Source organism: Tachyglossus aculeatus, chromosome 4 (genome assembly GCF_015852505.1).
Source record: "Tachyglossus aculeatus isolate mTacAcu1 chromosome 4, mTacAcu1.pri, whole genome shotgun sequence".
Taxonomy (NCBI): Eukaryota; Metazoa; Chordata; class Mammalia; order Monotremata; family Tachyglossidae; genus Tachyglossus; species Tachyglossus aculeatus.
Genome location: NC_052069.1, coordinates 26778174 through 26795228, shown reverse-complemented (window position 1 = coordinate 26795228; position 17055 = coordinate 26778174). Strand labels below are relative to the sequence as shown.

General features: G+C 41.6%; 1 protein-coding gene across 3 annotated transcripts in view; it reads left to right on the top strand.

Moving 5' to 3' along the window:
• Positions 1-15745, top strand: part of ERICH3 (glutamate rich 3) — a 121786-nt gene extending 106041 nt beyond the window's left edge. Inside the window, exons 12-15 of one of the 3 annotated variants that reach the window (XM_038745945.1) lie at positions 4156-4593; positions 8209-8346; positions 12808-15106; positions 15408-15745. In XM_038745945.1, coding sequence (XP_038601873.1) covers positions 4156-4593; positions 8209-8346; positions 12808-15106; position 15408 — 2876 coding nt within the window. In that variant the 3' untranslated portion in view covers positions 15409-15745. Of the gene's footprint in view, positions 1-4155; positions 4594-8208; positions 8347-12807; positions 15352-15407 lie in introns of those variants that run through there. The other 2 variants (XM_038745946.1, XM_038745943.1) reach the window with 2 other exon arrangements.
• The last annotated feature ends 1310 nt before the right edge of the window (positions 15746-17055 follow it).

Sequence of the window (17055 nt, the reverse complement as noted above, 5' to 3'; positions counted from 1 at the left end):
CCAACCCTTCCGACAGATTCTCTCCAGAACTAGATTAGTCCAAATTGATTTTTTTCCCCCCACGGGAGACTATTCCAGGCCCTTTACTCAGCACAAATTCATTTATCATTAAATGGTGGGGGAATGGTAGCCAAAACCCTACATCCGAAGAACGTGACAAATTAAAGGCAAAGCATAACTAGTCACCTTGGGGATCATTTTGAAGCTAATGAAATTTCAGAACATGACAGCCATATTTCACGATCAGAGATTATTAGAAGATAATCAAGATGAGATCAGTGATTTTACAAAGGATGGTATGGGAGATTGGAGAATTTTACCAACAATTCAAGGGTGATGAAAAGGATTCTATAATAATTTTCCATCCCTCTCTTCTTTCCCCCTCCACTATCCTGAAAATGGAGACATCCTAGCCTGTGCCAGGGAAACTGAGGGCCCACCAAGCCAAGTGCCATAGTCGGTTTAGCAAATTTTGAGACATTCCCATCCTCTTTCCTGGGTCTTTCATCATCCTGGAATTCTACAAATAATCTTGAAGAGATGTTGTGGAAAGTAGCACTCAACTCCCTCTAGTTTGGCCTGAATGGACCCGTCTACCTACCTAGCCTCGGATGATGATGTAGAATCATCTCATCTGGTAGAGCAAAATCCAGGAGGCTGTTTATCCCCAGCTTCAGATGCAGCATCATTTCTGCCAAGAGAGGAAGATGCAAGCTATTATTTCTCTTTAATGAAAGCTAAGAGTGAGACTAAAAATGGGGATCATTTTTCCTCCTTTATGGAGGGAAATGCTGCTGCTTAGATCTCATAGAATTAGGTTTGCTCAATTTCTGTTGGCCTCAGAGCAAGAACGTTTCCCAACAAACCGGCAGAAGATGAACAAAGGTGGAGGTGAACTTAAGTTATATGATTAAGTAGGAGGGAGCTCTGGCCAGTGAAATATTTCAAAGAAAAGAATGGATACTCACAAAGCTTCAAGATGATGCTTCATGACTCTTCTCCTGAGGCAAAATACAAATTGAACCATAATTGTTTCACCCCGTTCTCATTATAGAAGTTCCTGGGCCTCCGCTCCATGGGACCGGGCACCCAAGGAAATTAGTTTGTGAATGATGAATGAGTCATGAATGATGAACGTTTGACTAGCATGAGGATCGCTAAATGTTGGCCTCTGCTGTTGAAGTGGGCGATTTTTGTAAGCTTCCAGCACGGAATGCTCCAGCATTTCTTGAATAATGTCAGCTAATTATTTAGGTAGTGAAAAGCACCATGGAGAGCAACAGCTAAACAGTACTTTTTCCAAACACTTAGGGTTGGCCAGCCCTTTGTGAGATCACTGGCAGTAGTGTAAAAGAATTGGTGTAAACAAGCTTGGGAAATAAACAAATTTGCTGTCAGACAAGGGCTTACAGGTCAGAAATGCTTGGAAATAAAGGGAGTGTTTGGTGGAGCCTCAGTATTCCCTCCCAAAAACTTGTCCTGGTGGGGGAAACAAGAAGATAATGGAGTTGGTTGGCCCAGGTGTATATATTATTTATGCTTATCGCTTTCTGGGTGTCCTCTTTTTGGCCTCCTTGTCAAAGGTGACCTGATTTGGGGGAGCTCAGGGTGAGAGATCTCATGAGCTATGACCACGGAAAGAGACAAAAAAGGGAAGAAAGATAATCAGAAAATAGAATGTCACAAATGGATAGAGACTGAATAATTAATCGTAAGAATTGTGATAACTAGTAAGTACTTACTATGTGTCAAGATTTCTATAGGTGCAAGATAATCAGAAAGACAGTCCTTGTCCCATGTGGGACTAAAAGTTTAGTAGGAGAAAAGACAGGTATGTGGTAATGCCCCATTTTACAGATAAAGACACGGAGGCACAGCAAAGTTAAGCGATTGTCCACAGTCACACAGGGGGCAAGTGTTGGAGTGGAATTCGAACCCAGGACCTCTGACTCTCAGGCCTGTGCTCTTTCCGCTAGCTCATGCTGCTTCTCCAAGAAAGGGTGAGAGAGGAAGAATAAAAATAAAGACAGGGTGCGATAGGGAACTATAGACTGGGAGCCCCTTGTGGGACAAGGGTTTTGTCCAACCTGAATATCTTGTATTCATTCAATCGTGTTTTTTGAGCACTTACTGTGTGCAGAGCACTGTACTAAGCTCTTGGGAAGTACAAGTTGGTAACATATAGAGACAGTCCCTACCCAACAGTGGGCTCACAGTCTAGAAGTATCTACTCTAGTGCTTAGTGTAGTGCTTAGCACATAGTAAGCACTCAACAAATACCACAATAATAATAGGCTAATAGCACATAAGAGAGCTGGGGTGAATAGTGTGTGTGTGTGTTGGTGTGTGTTTGAGAAAAAGAGAAAGAGAGAGAGAGAGAAATATTCAGAAAGGGAGAGATGACAGGGAACCTGAGAAAGGAAGTGACAGTGCAGGGGGCAAGCAGGATAATAGAGAGTGACAACAGGAAAGGAAACCTGAAATTTGGTTACACAGGTGTTTACCAAAGGTGTAGGGAGAGGGGGAATGGGGAAAGAGGATAAAGAAAATGGTGCGGGGAGGGCTGGAGAGAGGGACAGCAGCATTTATCCCTTGCCATCTGGAGTGTTGAACCCAAGAAAGTAGCTATTGCCTTCCCAGATTACCCCTCTGCCATCATGGACTGAAGGACAGGGAAGAATTCATGGTAGCATAGGTTCCCTTCCCTAAAATCTCCCTCCATTCCTGGACTGGCTCAACATGTATTAATGCCCCAACCAAAAGGAAGAACCCAGTTGGCAATTAAACTGCAAGGCGAAAAGTGGTTTATAAGAAGAAAACTAGTCCTAGGTAAATGACCAAGTTTGCCAATGTGATGATGATGATATTTGCTAAGGGCTTACTATGTGCCAGGCACTGTTCTAAGCACTGGGATAGGTATAAGTTAATCAGGTTGGACACAGTCCCTGTCTCACAAAGAGCTCACAGTCTTAATCCCCATTTTAATCCCCATTTTACAGATGAGGGAACTGAGGCCAAGAGAGGTGAAGTGACTTGCCCAATGTCACACGGAAGACAAGTGGCAGAGCTGGGATTAGAACCCATGACCCTCTGACTCGAGGTCCTTTCTCTATCCACTATGCCATGCAATGTGTTAGGGTTGGTGCAATGGAAGAAATGATTTCCTTCCTCTCCAGTCAGTTGCACCAAGAAGGAATGGGTTTGAGCCTCATATGGGTCAGGGACTGTGTTGAACCTGATTTCCTTAGAACAGTGCTTGGAACAGTGCTTGGCACATAGTAAGCATGTAACACATACCATTATTATTATTATTGTTATTATTATTATTATTATTATTATTATCCTAATGTGAAGTAGAATAAGGCACTTGAAATAAAATGCCCTATATCCAAGGATATATATATATCATTCTATATATTCATCCTATATCAATGATATTGACACCTGTCTACTTGTTTTGTTTTTTTATCTGGCTCCCCTTTCTAGACTATAAGCCCGTTGTTGGGTAGGGACTGCCTCTATATGTTGCTGAATTGTACTTTCTAAGTGCTTAGTACAGTGCTCTGCATAAAGTAAGTACTCAATAAATACTATTGAATGAATGAATGAATGAAAGTGCTGCTGAGTCAGCTGCTAGGGTGACTGAGTTAAGGTGGTTCCCTTTTTTAAAAATGGTATTTGTTGAGCTCATACTATGTGTCAAGCACTGTATTGGGGTGAATTCAAGATAATCAGATTGGACAGAGTCCATGTCCCACATGGGGTTCAGTTTTAATCCTCATTACATGGGTCCTCATTACATGGGTGAGGTAACAGAGGCACAGAGAAGTTAGGTGAATTGCCCAAGGTCACACAGCAGATAAGTAGTAGAGCCAAACTTAGAAAATAAATCCTTTGAGTCCCAGACCTGTGCTATTTCCACTAGGCCACCCTGCTTCTCTAAAAGATGTTACTTTTCACTGGTATGATTACTTCTACAGAGACATTCCTTATTTCTTTACACCAAATCTCAACAGAAATGCAGCATGCCTAATGTACTGCAGTACTTGAGAAATTCTTCATTTTCAATGACTGGGATAATTGGGGAAATGAGATACCAGGTGACCAGTAAAGTCAAATGCTGCCAAGAAATAATGCCAGTTTCACTGTTTGTAGATAGGAAGAGTGACTCATCCATCTCCTCGAGAAGTTCTCCATGTGCTAGTGCCAGTGAAGAAGAATCTGAAGTCGAAGAAAAGGAAGTCCACATAAAGGCCATCGAAGGGGAAGAGACCAAAACAAGTGAAGTGACGGAAAATGATCGGGCAGAAAAGATCCACCTTTCAGCTGAGGATTCTCTAGTAAGTGAAGTTGGATATGAAGAAGAAAGTGAAGCTGAAGATTCAGCATCTGAAACTGTGTCAAGGCTGGAAGAAGGTATGAATGTCAGTGAAGGTGAAGAGGATCAGAGCAACAGGAAGGCTGTACAAAAGATGTCTCTGGAGCACAAGTCTAAAGAAGATGGGGAGAATGCGGCCTTGCTGGTTCTGGAGGGAAACCTGACTGAAATAGGGCATCCAAAGAAGGAGCCTTTTGAGGATGATGGAGGTGTTGGTGAGTTTAGTTCTTGGATTCCGATGGAGCCCTGTCTGGGAAGGGGAGATCTCAGTCAGTCAATCAATCATCTTTATTAAGCACTTATTGAGTGCAGAGCACTGTACTAAATGCTTGGGAGAGTACAATGCAACCATAAACAGTCACATTCCCTGCCCGCAACGAGCCTTCAGTCTAGTTACTCTGCTGGCTCAGGGCAGTGACAAAATTGTGGGAAAAAACCTACCTTGGAAAAAACCCATGAAAAACAATTTTACATTTCCAAAAACTCCTGCGGGAAGCCTTTTCCCCTTCCCCTCAGGCCCTCCAAGATCACTCCCAGGGGGAATGGGCTGTTCAGATCACCACTAAGAGAGATTTTGATATAGTTCTTAGCCACGGAATAACGGTCAGTGATATTTGAGTGCTTACTGTGTGCAGAACACTGTATTAAGTGCTTGGAATAAGTGCTTCCCCCTTTTAGACTGTGAGCCCACTGTTGGGAAGGGACTGTCTCTATATGTTGCCAATTTGTACTTCCCAAGCACTTAGTACAGTGCTCTGCACACAGTAAGCGCTCAATAAATGCGATTGATGATTGATGATGGAATAGAATTCAGATTTTCTTTTGTATGCAAGTTTAACATTTAAAAGGTAGGTTTTCCATGTTTTTCTCTGATACATTAGTACAGTCATTTAATATAAATAATAATAATGATAATGGCATCTGTTAAGCATTTACTATGTGCAAAGCACTGGTCTAAGTGCCGAGCACTGTTCTAAGCGCTGGCATTGTTCTAAGCGCTGGCGCTGTTTTACAAAGCTTGTTCACTCTAATCTCTATTGTTTTTTTGTAAAAATAGGGGTCTGATTCTCAAATCTTAAAAAAAGACCCGAAAAACTACCAGGGTTTCAAATGAAATGGAGTGAATATTTCCAGATCTGGAGTAAATTTTTAATACTAGATTTGTAGTGACTTCCTGAAGATTTTGCAGTCACCTCTCTGAAATGTCACTCAAGCCATGAATGCTAATTTGATTCTAATGAAAAACACCACTGATTGCTTAATTTGTGTTTAGCACCATAAGGATTTATTTTGGCAGTTCTAGCTATAAATCAACTATGACAACATATCAATGCTGGAGGGGAACTTTTAAAAGTTATTTGCATATCTGTTTTAAAAGTCCATCATCTTTGAAAATGAATGATAGGTATACACTTATATTTCAATATAACTATCCTTCATATGGTTAGATCTATATAGATATACATAAATATATGTAATATTATTTACGACAGTATGCTTATAAACTACTAAACTAAGTTTAACTGGATTTTATGGCAGGCGGCTTTGATTGTGCATTAAGTTGTAATGCATAATTTTTGGTGATTCAGGAGATTTATATCATCTTATGAGATAGATGTGATAATTGACATAGAAGCATTTACAACATCATTTCAATTTTATTTTGGAAAACTAAATTTTCAGTCAAGATTTATGCAAGTACAAATCCTTTTGCAAAGAATTGGGAGGCATATAATTTTTGAGGTAATATTGATGATGGATAACATAGGAAATAAGTTTGACTTTGATCATATTAGCTGAAAGTTATTAGATTCTCCTTTGAATCATAAAATTGCATTGGTTTTCTGCTTCTTCAAACATAAGAAAAACAGAATTATTGACCAACAAATGTATTGTTTCTAATCATTCAATTAGTGCATCTTCATTGGGATTGTGTTTTACATGGTTGAATTTTTTTGGCCGTATTTGCTTCAATTGTTCCTGTTTAGTATTTATTGAGTTCCTGTGATATACTGTATATTGTAATTAATTACAAGACTGCTTAAAAAGATCTTGTACCAAATTGGCACATCATCTACTTCATCATTATACATCATCTACACTTATTTGGAGTGATTTGGAGTAGAGTGATATAGTGGAAGGAGTATATTTCTGGAAGTTGGAGGCCAGAGTTCTAGTCCCACCTGGGATGGCAGCAACAATCAATCAGTGGTATTTATTATGTGCTCACTGTGTGCAGAGCGTTGTAATAATAATAATGATAATAATGGCATTTACTAAGTGCTTACTATGTGCCAAGCACTGTTCTAAGTGCTGGAGTAGATGCAAGGTAATCAGGTTGTCCCACATGGGGCTCACAGACTTAATCCCCATTTTACAGATGAGGTAACTGAGGCACAGAGAAATTAAGTGAGTTGCCCCAAGTCACACAGCTGACAAGTGGCAGAGCTGGGGTTAGAACCCACGATCTATAACTCCCAAGCCCATGCTCTTTCCACTAAGCCACACTGCTTCTCTGTTGGACACAGTCCCTGTCCCACGTGGGGCTCACAGTCTCAATCCCCAGTTTACAGATGAGGTAACTGAGGTGCATAGAAGTGAAGTGACTTGCCCAAGGTCACACAGCAGACAAGTGGTGGAGCAGGGATTAGAATCCATGACCTCTGATCCCCGTGCCCCTGCTCTTAACACTGTAGTAAGTGATTGGATGAATACAATATTACAGGCTTTGCAGACTTGTTTCCTCCCCTCACCGAGTTTACAGTCTACAGGGTCTATTATCTTAGCTCATCAGGAGAATTTGACTTTACCTCAATTTCCAGACTCCTATTTATAGTAGCATTTTAGTACTGGTGCTTTCCCTCACAGACTGTTTCACTTGTTAAACAGATTTTCAAAATGGCTGTCACATCAATCAATCGATCAATGGTGTTAATTGAGCACTTACTGTGTACAGATTATTGTATCATCATCATCAGTCGTTTTTATTGAGCACTTACTGTGTGCAGAGCACTGTCCTAAGCGCTTGGGAAGTACAAATTGGCAACATATAATTGTACTAAACTTTTGTGAGAGGACAATGCAATAAAGTGGGTAGATATGATCCCCGCCTATGGGAACTTACATATGAGGTCAGCAATTAACTTATCAAACAGATTATGAGAAATTTGTTGTCCTACGATGTTAGCATTTTGCCAGCTAAAATATTATTTAAACCCAGAACTAAATTTTGCATTTGGTTAGCTCGAACCACCTTTACATATGTGCTGATTAGCATGCATGGATAGCATTCTCTTGACCGTTTTATAATAAAGATGGAATATTTTCATTTTTGGCCAGAGAGAGTCGTGAGAGTGCACCACTCAGTGCACCAGAATCTTCATAATCAAAGCAAATCTGGTAGTTGGAACTTAAAGAACAGTGGGTTATAAAATAAGCATAAAGAAGTATTTTAGCATAAGCAAAACTCCAGCTAAATCTTTTCTTTCCTCCAATCATTTCACTGCATGAACATTTTAGAGCACTGTGATAAATCACCCTTTATTGGCATATGATGTAGCAGTCCTGTTTTACTCGAGTATCTTTTCGTTTAAAATTCTCATAGTGGCCCTTTTTTGCATGAGTATCTATTTTGTTTGAAATTCTCACAGTAATCATCTTGGGTTTTTTTCATGAAATCTTGGCTCGGTAATTTCAGCTTAATGTATCTTCAAAGCATTATCATAGTTTAGCTTTAATGGGCTTGAATTAACCCAGCTTTGTCATGATTCTAATGCAAACTGTTTGAAATTATTCATTTCTTTTAACCCACCCCATTTGAAAAATTGAAGTCTGCAAATCAGTTCAAGAGAAAATAGCAGAAGCAAATGGGAAGGTTGAATGTTGCCATTCTGTGCTTGTATCCAGAGACTCCAGCACAAGTGAAGAGGAGCAAACCTTCAGGAAAAGTGTGTATGATGCTACTAGAGGTAAATCATTGTCCGTGGGTCATTTATAATCTCCTCTTAAAGTTACTCATAGAGAAGTCTAAGCTACTGATAGGGAAGTGTCTGCTTACTACCTGTCCCTCATCTTTCTGTCTGTTCTTCCTTCCATTTTCTCTGGACAGTTTCCTTTTCCTCATGAATAAGATCACAATATCCACTAGGTTATTCTTGAGTCAAATGTGAATTTCAATGAATTATTTCCAGCAGGGGCTCTGCCTGATCATAAAAAAGCCGCCCACCAGATGATAGTGCTATGCAGAGAAGGATTCTGGCATCTTTTACTGCCTGTTTGAGCCACCACTACAAAAGAATTTGGGTTTACTGGTTTCTACTGATGATTCAAGTCAGTTCATATTACCAGAGATTTTGATAGGGAGGTCAAATTAGGAATTAATTCATTTTTAAAAGCAGAAATAATTTCTTCGGTAAGACTGGTCTACCGATTGCACATCATGAATCTTCGAATGCCGGTTAGAGTGTTTGGGCCAATGAAGACAGTTAATGTCTGGCCATGCTGCCTGTACCCAAACAACCCTGAGGGATTGTTTTCCTTGCGAGTGAATTTAAGAATGCCCTATTTTTTATGAATTTCAGTTTAACAATCAGATCGGTGTTGAGAAAATCGGTCCTCCTTACCAGGATCCCACCTACCTAGTTCATTGAACAAGGCCTGATGGACTGGCCCTACCACCAACTCCCAAGACGGGCAGGGTGCTCCTGGTCTAATTACTCGAAGACGCCACCAGACCCTGAGATAGGAGCAGTAACCAGTGTTTATACAGTGGATACCATCTTAACCATTTCTGGGTACCAAAGAGATTCACGGCCTTCAGATAAGAAATCAAACTGTACAATTCCAGACCTGGAAGAGAAAGAAATGGACATATCCAGGTGTGATAGTACCTTAACTTACCATGTTGTTCCTAGATGTGTCAGTAGAAGTAGTAGTAGCAGTAGTAGTAGTGGAAGCAATAGTAGTAGTAAAGGTGTTTATTAGGCACCTACTAGATGCACTCATCTGGAGTAAGTAATTGGAAAAGGACCACAGAAACCCAAGGCAGAGTCTTTTCCCCCAAATAACTTATGGTTTAAAGGGGAAGAATTGCCTCTCCCTATCAAAAAATACTTCTTGGACACTTGGAAACTTCTTCATGGCTTGGGAACTTCTTCAGGCAAAGAAAGAAATGACTAACTGCGGAGGAGAAACCCATAAAAGCCAGCAGCTGTGAAGGCCCAGTACTTTGGTTGAATACTTGGTCAGTACTGGAAATGCCTAAACGGTCACTCCCTCTGGGAACGTGCGCTTCTGTGTCAGCATTGCTAAACTGGAACACCTGATTTTTGAGTAATGCACAGTACCCTGCAACAAATGCTGTATAGAGTTAACCACGTAATAAAGTATCAAATACAACCCTTTGTGATATCCATCCTTCATTCATTCAGTCAAATGTATTTATTGAGTGCTTACTGTGTGCAGAGCACTGTACTAAGATTTTGGGAGAGTACAATAATCTTCCCTGTACAATCCTCATTTCCTCCACTCTTAACCTTTCCTTACTGTATCTTCTGTGCATTTCTATCTATTAGACTCTGAACCTCGTTGTGCCTAGTGGTATTTTCCAGTGAACCCTTAACATGATAACATCATCTGATGCCAGTAGCACGTTCTCTGCCAGAATTTTTACCAGTTTATTGTTTCTCATAGTGGCCAAGAAAAGTTTTTCCTCCAGTCTATTCTATTTTAAAATTTAACTTCTAGATTAGAGATTATATTGAAAGGAATGTCTGGTGTTTATCAGAAGTGACATGGAGGAATTTGAGTAACCAAATACGTATCTCTCTATCATTCCGTTTAGCAGGACCCAGGCTTTGTGTGGGTATAATGTGGCCTGGATTTTGGATCTTACATTGATGTTTTTAGTAGCACACATATGCATGGATTAATTTCTCTATCAGTGGTATCTTCTAGTTTGAAGGACAGCCATATATACCTGCGTATCAGACATAGCTATACTATGTATCTGCCTTTCCACCCTTTATCCAGATGTAGCTTTTCTTTGAAGAACAGATGCTTCTAAATGGCTGTTACCCAGGGACTAATTCAGTAAATAAAAAAGGATGGGGTGACTCCTCTTGGTTGAGTAAGTTAATCCACAGATGCTCTTTCTCTGATGCTTTGTCTTTGCTTGAATCAGAGGTTTGTTTAAAGAGTCATTGCTCCTCTAGGCTGAGACCATGCTACCAGTATGAAAGAGTTAATTCACCTCCAAAGCTACCCAAGTTCTTGACAAGAAGTAGTTTATTCATCCGCCATAAACTGGTCTAATGTTGTGTGAGTTGCAGAGGAAGAAAATGTGTAGCCAAGTTTGAAAAGATTATATTCCAGTATTATTTCTTAGAAATCATTCTGCACCTAGCAGAGAAAAGAGTCTAGATTTCTTTCATAAAGCGTTGATTTTCCCCCTCTCACCTCAAATAGTAAAGGAGCCCAAATTGTTTGTAAATAAAAGAATGTATCTGAAGACAGAAATCGCTGGTTCATTGCAAATTAAAGTGCCCCAATAGTGACTAGAGAGAATAGCATAGGATCTATGGAATTCTTCAAAGGAATGTGAGTGAGAATTGAGCCAGTCAATAGGTCAATTTCACAGCATATTTTTTTGTTCTGCTGTCCCTGCTTGGCTAATAGCAAATTGGTGTTGGAAGGGAGAAGAGAGACACTCGGACCCCTAATGAAAGTGGATCTTTTAGGGGAAATTCTTGCCTGCAGCTACGAAACTGGTTGATGTTAAATTTGTATGTAGCATCCCTAGGACACATATAACTTTCAACCGAACAATGAATCATGTATTCATTAGTTCAATTGTATTTATTGAGTGCTTACTGTGTACAGAGCACAGTACTAAGTACTTGGAAAGTACAATTCGGCAGCAGTGAGAGACAATCCCTTCCCCTCAACAGGCTCACAGTCTAGAAGGGGAAGACATACAACAAAACAAAACAAGTAGACAGGCATCAATAGCATCAAGAAGATAAATAAAATTATAGATATATACACTGCATTAATAAAATTAATAGAATAATAAGTATGTACAAATATGCACAAGTGCTGTGGAGCAGGGAAGAGGGTAGAGCAGAGGGAGAGAGAAGGGTGATGGGAAGGGGAGGCGGAGCAGAGGAAAAGGGTGGCTCAGTCTGGGAAGGTCTCCTGGAGGACGTGTGCTCTCAGTAGGACTTTGAAGGGGGGAAGAGAGCTAGTTTGGTGGATGTGAGGAGGGAGGGCATTCCAGGCCAGAGGTAGGACGTGGGCTGGGGGATGACAGCTGGACAGGCAAGAACAAGGCACAGTGAGGAGGTTAGTGGCAGAGGAGTGGAGTGCATGGGCTGGTCTGTAGAAGGAGAGAAGGAAGGTGAGGTAGGAGAGGGCAACATGATGGAGAGCTCGGAAGCCAATAGTGAGGAGTTTTTGCTCCATGTGAAGGTTGGTAGGCAACCACTGGAGATTTTTGAGGAAGGGGGTGATGTGCCCAAAGTGTTTCTGTAGGAAGATAATCTGGGCAGCAGAGAGAAGTATAGACTGAAACGGGGAGAGACAGGAGAATGGGAGATCAGAGAGGAGGCTGATGCAGTAATCCATTCGGGATAGGATGAGAGATTGTACCAACAAGGTAGCAGTTTGGATGGAGAGGAAAGGGCGGATCTTGGTGATGTTGTGAAGGTGAGACCGGCAGGTTTTGCTGAAAGATTTGATGTGTGGGGTGAATGAGAGAATGAGGTCAAGGATGACACCAAGGTTGAGGGCATATGAGACGGGAAGGATGGTAGTGTCATCCACAGTGATGGGAAAGTCAGGGAGAGGACGGGGTTTGGGAGGGAAGATAAGGAGCTCTGTCTTGGACATGTTGAGTTTTAGGTGGGGGACAAACATCCGGGTGGAGATGTCCTGATGGCAGGAGGAGATATGAGCCTGGAGGGAGGGTGAGAGAACAGGGGAGGAGATGTAGATTTGGGTGTCATCTGCATAGAGATGATAGTTGAAGCCGTGGAAGTGAATGAGTTCACCAAGAGAGTGAGTGTAGGTAGGGAGTGAATCCCCATCATGATCAGACTTCAAGGGCTGCTGGATGTCCATTTGAATGTTTAATTTGGATGGATGCAAGCAGAGCCTAAACTGGACTGAAGTTAAGAGCAGAATAAAATACTATGATATTGTAGAAGTATAAAGTCTCTGCTTAGGTAGAACGGCTCCTGCAACGTCACATTCTATTTTCTCCAGAGTGAGTTGAATTTCTAGAAAAGTGATGTAGCTTGCAACCATGAACGGTGGGCCAGGATATTTAAAATAATTCAAGTAACAAAAAGCACCCAATCTCTCACCTAATTGCAGAATTTGCAAAAATTTTCTTCCACCTTGTAACATTTCATTTATTTTCATTGCACCAGATGGGGCCATAGTTGTAGAGGATACCACACTTGAGATGGATGAAGACGTCAAGCAAGCTGCACCTATGGGGAAGTTGCTAAGGGAGAAAGAACCATTTAAGGAGGATATGGTGGTCAGAAAAGTGACACCCGAAAGGGAAGAGGCAGGACAAGATGCAGATCTCCAGATGGCTGAGGAAGTGATCCCTGAGGGACGGTGGGCAGAAGAGAAAGATATAGACTCACACATCACTGAAGCAGATAGAGCAACCTTTATGGGAGATGGGGAGGGAGTTCCGGCAGCAAAACGGAGAGGGCCAGAGGCAGCAAATGAAGGGGAAGAGTCAACAGTTGAGGGAGAGGAAGTTAAGGGAGGCAAAGCAGAATCTGCTGGGAAGAAGGCCAGAAGAAACCCAATGCCAGTGGAAGAACTAGGATCTACTGGAGAAGAACCACCTGGAGAAATGTCTTCTGGAAAAGACTTAGCAGGAACTAAAGAAAAGGAGATGGAGGATGAGGCAGAAACTGTAGGCAAGGCTGTCTCACAGGGGGATGAGGATAGAGGGAATGTAGCATCCGTAATGGAAGTGGCGTTTCAGAGGGAAGAGGTTATTGAAGGGGCGGTACCTGAGAGAGAGGTATCAGCCTCTGCCAAGGAAGAAATTGGGAGAGAGAGGGATTTTAGGAAGGTAGAATCTGAAAGGGAGGAGGATGAGAAGGAGGAAGTATCAGAGGGGGAGGGAGCCAATAAGGAGAGAGAGAAAGCTGCTGGAAAGATCCAGTCTCTGAACCAAGCTGTATCTGAGGGGGACCCATGGGCCGCAGAAGGTGTAGCTGTGGAGGACAAGGCACTTGAAAAGGAAGGGACTGAGGGAGAGAAAGCTGTGTGCAAGAAAGAATCTGAGGGAAAGGAGGAGGGGAACATAGTGCGTGTGGGAGAGGAGGAAGAAAAAGAAAAGGGGTATGTGGAGAGGGAGGAGACAATGACATTTGCCTTTGAAAACAAGGAAGATAAAGAAGAGGAAGCCAAAGAAATGATTTGCGAGCAGGAAGGAGGAGAAGAAATCGCTTCTGCAGAGGAGGAGGCAGAACAGACAGTTGCATCTGAGCCTGTGAAGAAAATGATGCCTCATGGGGATGAATCTCTGAAAGAAAGAGAAGGTTCAGTTGTGAATTTAGAAATGGAAGTTAGGGAGTCCCTGAGAAAAGCAGATGAAGTTATGGAAGCAGCAGAAGACGAAGTGCTGACATCCAAAATTATGGGAGTGATAACTTTCAAAGAGGAAAAAATGCCTGATGAAGATCAACCAGACAAAGCTTCGATGGAGATTGGTGAACCTTATAATGAGGAGGAGAATAAAATGGAATCTCCTGAAGATAAGCAGCCGAGTGATAAGTTGGCAGCTGAAGAGCATTCATCTGGAGAGGAAGTATCATTCATGAGTAAAGTACTGGTGGATAAAGAAGAAACTGAGGATCGGGAATGCCTTGAAAGTCCAGAAAAGAATAGCAAAATACCTGATGAGAAAAAAGAAGTAGAGGAAGAGTCTGGAGTAAGAGATGCACCTCAAAGTATGGTATTAGAGGGGCAGCTAATGATAGCAAAAGTGGAGGGTGAGGCAGAAGAAGGCCAAGCCACAATGGAAGCAGAAGGCATTCTGGGAAATCGAGGCCCCAAGGAGAGACTCGAAGAAGGTAAAACAATGGAGGTTCAGAAAGTTAAAATGCCAGATACAGTAGCACTTGAGAAGGAGGTTTTGGTAGACGAGGAAACAGCTAAAAGAAACATACTAAAAGAGGAAGCCTCTTCAACTTCATATATTGCAAAAGAGGAAATGCAGCTCAAAAAAGTCCAGATAGTAGAGAAGACAGCTGTTACAGACAGGTTGGTGGGAGAGGAACAAGTGGTGGATGGTCCACAAGAAGTAGGAACTGAAGAACTAGTGCCAGCAGAAAGGGTGAGAGCAAAAATACCATCAAAGGATGAGTTAGAAGTCACCCAGAAGACCTCTGAGGTGAAAGATGTGTCCAAACCAGTGGTTGCAGATGCTACAATAAGGGAGACTTGGATGGGTGAGAGGGACAGAGTTGAGGAGGGGGGGATTGATGAGGAAGTGAGATTACAGATAGCGGGCACAAGCGAAAAAACAGAAAAAAACGAGGAAGAATCCAGTGGAGAGAATTCACCAGTTACAGAAATAAGTTGTGTGAAAAATGAGCTGAATGAAATGCAAAGGAAAAAAGAAAATTCCCCAGAAAGCAAGAGAGAAAATGTAGAAAGATCAATGGAAGAACATGAAATTAAAGAGATTAATTCATGGTGAGTATTGCACAGATCCACTAGCACTCCTGAAGAGTAATACTTATTTACTTCAAACATCTGTTTGTCTATAGACATCTAATTTTGACCTCAATTATCCACCTTTTTAAGATGAAAGTGTTTTGTTCAGAATTAGCCATAAATGCATCAGTACTCCATTCCCCTTGCGTATAAATGAACCTCTTTTGATGACCTATGCTACATTCTTTCTCTTTTTTTCTCTAAAGGTTTAATAATTGTTGTTTCCTGCTCCCCGAATTAACCAAATCATGGTTTTACTAACCTTCTGATTATTTTTCAGAATGGTTTGAAGATAACTTCTTGGATAACACAAGAAGGAGAGAAAGACACCTCTAACTAATCATCCTCTTTTCCCTCTCTCTGGAACCTAATTTTAATTTTTTAAAAATTTAACTGCAATCCATTTTTTGAACAACCGTAAGATCGTGTTGTGATAGTTCTCTCTTCTTTATGCCCTAGCCAGCGGTGTTGTCGTTGTTGATATTATTGTTGTTAAGCACTTACTACATGTCAAGCACTGTTCTGAGCATTGGAATACGTATGAGTTAATCGCATCGCACACAATCCCTGCCCCACCTGAGATTCACAGTCAATGTAGGAGGGAGAGCAGACATTGAATCTCCATTTTACAGATAGGTGAGGAAACTGAGACATAGAGAAGTTGTGACTTGCCAAAGGTCACCCAGCAGGCAAGTGATAGTCATAATTCGAACACATGTCCTCCTGGCTCTGAGGCCAGTGTTCTTTCCACAGGCCATGCTGCTACTCAACAACATTTCACAACTCCAACACAACTCTGGTGCATACCATTGAACAGACCTATAGGATCCTTCTGAGGAAAAATGCTCCCTTGCAGATGAAGGAAACATACTCCCTTATAGATGGTCATGAAACTTCTAAAGTGGATGTTAACTTTCACACAAGCTAAGGCCTGCTGATTTTTTTTTCTATTCCAAACATTCGTTTTCAAATTCTGATTCCATTCCAAAGCACCACCCTAGAACTCCCAGTTTCTGAAGCTGGTGGACTGTCTAAATAAAGCCTGCCTAGTGTTTCAAATCTCTTTGACTTGGATATCTGGTTCACAAAATCATTTCCAAGGATTTACCTGTGCACTTATTATTGTTGGAAGTGGGTCTGCCTCTTGATCCAGACTGCTGACTTTGATTCATTCAATTGTATTTCTTGAGCGCTTACTGTGTGGAGAGCACTGTACTAAGCACTTGGGAAGTACAAGTCGGCAACATATAAAGACGGTCCCTACCCAACAATGGGCTCACAGTCTAGAAGGGGGAGAGATCTCATGAGTTGTTCCAGTGAAGTGGATTGGGCGACACAAATCCCTGTTTACTGTTAGAATGTGATAGAGAATCTTGTAGGGAAAAATGTTTCCTGTGATCCTGAACCCCTGCTGCAATACTTGTCTGCTGGACTGGGGTCTCACCTTCACTGATGCTACGTAATGGGTGGGCCTTTCAAAGGAGAGGAGAAGTTCAAATCAGAAGTGAAAATTCACTTGCATTACTGGGATAATCATTATACAAAAGGAAAGAGACAAAAGGAAGCCATACACACAGGTAAAACTTCGCCAACCCTGAGAATGTTTTCAGTTGAAGGAGCTGAAATTGCAGCTGAAATGTTGTCTCCAGGTTTCAGGTTTTCGGCATTTTGGATTGAACTTTCAGTATTCAAGAGTAATAGTAATAGTAGTAGTCACAGTAATGGGTGCCTGAGGCTTCCTTTGGAGCATTTTCAATCACGTATCCTCTCCTGGAAGGATGGCAGTGTGTTATAGGAGCACTTTCTCTACATGGAGATCTGGATGGTCCATTGCCATGAGCTCATTCTACAGCCACCATGGTCCCTACTGGTCTTGCCTTCCTGAGCTCCTGGTCTGAGGCATGTGACTGGGGAGCTAGTGATAATTA